Genomic DNA, 1141 nt, shown 5'->3' with positions numbered 1-1141 from the left:
CCTTTAAAAAAAGAAAAAAAAGAAGAAAAAAGGTACGTTAACAATCGATACGTTAGTGCTTATTTATACACCCCTCTTTTATGGTAATTAAATTTTTCGCCTTTACAAAATGAGTTTACCTAAATATATACTTTAATTCAAATTTCTAATAGTGTTTAAAATTTTTTTTTTTTTTAGCTTAAAATATTTTTGTTTTTTTTTTTTGTTTTTAACTCACAATGACATGCATGTTAGAGTGACTTTTTTTTTTTGTTATACATATCTGCAGTACAAATATATATAGAAGATGAGCAAAGATTGGGTTCTTATTGTGTTTGTGATATTTCTTTCAAGTAGTGGAATATTATTCAGCAATAATGTTTGTGCAAAACCACCTCCTACTGTTAACATAGGAGCAATTTTAGCTCTCAACTCAACCATTGGAAAGGTGGCAAAAATTGCTATAGAAGCAGCAGTGAATGATGTAAATTCAGATTCAACCATTCTCAGTGGAACCAAGCTTAACATCTCTATGCAAGACACAAAACTATCAACTGGATTTCTAGGAATCATTGACTGTAAGTGCATTATCAATCTCATACATACATCATTATTTTCCCACAACACTTCTTAACACATTTGAAAATTTATTTAGTAAAGAGTAGAATAAGATAAAAAACGAATATTTATTAAATTTAGAAAAAATATGTACATTGCATGTGATAATATTTTTTAATAGATTTTTTTTACTAACAAAATAATCTTTATATTTTTCACTGAAATTTCACTTTTCACAATAGCATTAAATTTTTTTATTATCAAAATTAGATAAGTTTTTAATGTGTCATTTAACTCATTTTTGTTTTGGTTATGGTGATTTTTTTTCGACTCATAAACTTTAACACACATCTAATTAAAAAATCAAATTTTTTAAAGCAAACATCTCAATCACTTTTTTTTAATTATTACTTTTTATTCGTAATTTCTATTGTCATATCTTTTTTTTACTAACACCATTATTCTTAACATACACCATTATAACTTCACCACTCACCACCGCCAACTATTTATTGCCAATGATAGATCATCACTATTGATAACAGTTATTTTAAATTCTAAATTTTAAATCATAAATTCTAAATTTATCTTACTTGTACTTTTA

The 1141-nt window shown here is 25.2% G+C and overlaps 1 protein-coding gene across 1 annotated transcript in view; it reads left to right on the top strand.

The window, feature by feature from the left end:
• The first annotated feature begins 496 nt into the window (after nucleotides 1-496).
• LOC107487011 (glutamate receptor 3.6-like) overlaps nucleotides 497-1141 on the top strand; it is a 7496-nt gene continuing 6851 nt past the window's right edge. The window contains exon 1 of the mRNA XM_052262501.1: nucleotides 497-557. Coding sequence (XP_052118461.1) covers nucleotides 512-557 — 46 coding nt within the window. The 5' untranslated portion in view covers nucleotides 497-511. The remainder of the gene's footprint in view (nucleotides 558-1141) is intronic.

The sequence above is a fragment of the Arachis duranensis genome, chromosome 5 (assembly GCF_000817695.3).
Source record: "Arachis duranensis cultivar V14167 chromosome 5, aradu.V14167.gnm2.J7QH, whole genome shotgun sequence".
NCBI classification, from domain to species: Eukaryota; Viridiplantae; Streptophyta; class Magnoliopsida; order Fabales; family Fabaceae; genus Arachis; species Arachis duranensis.
This window is presented reverse-complemented; position numbering and strand designations above follow the sequence as displayed.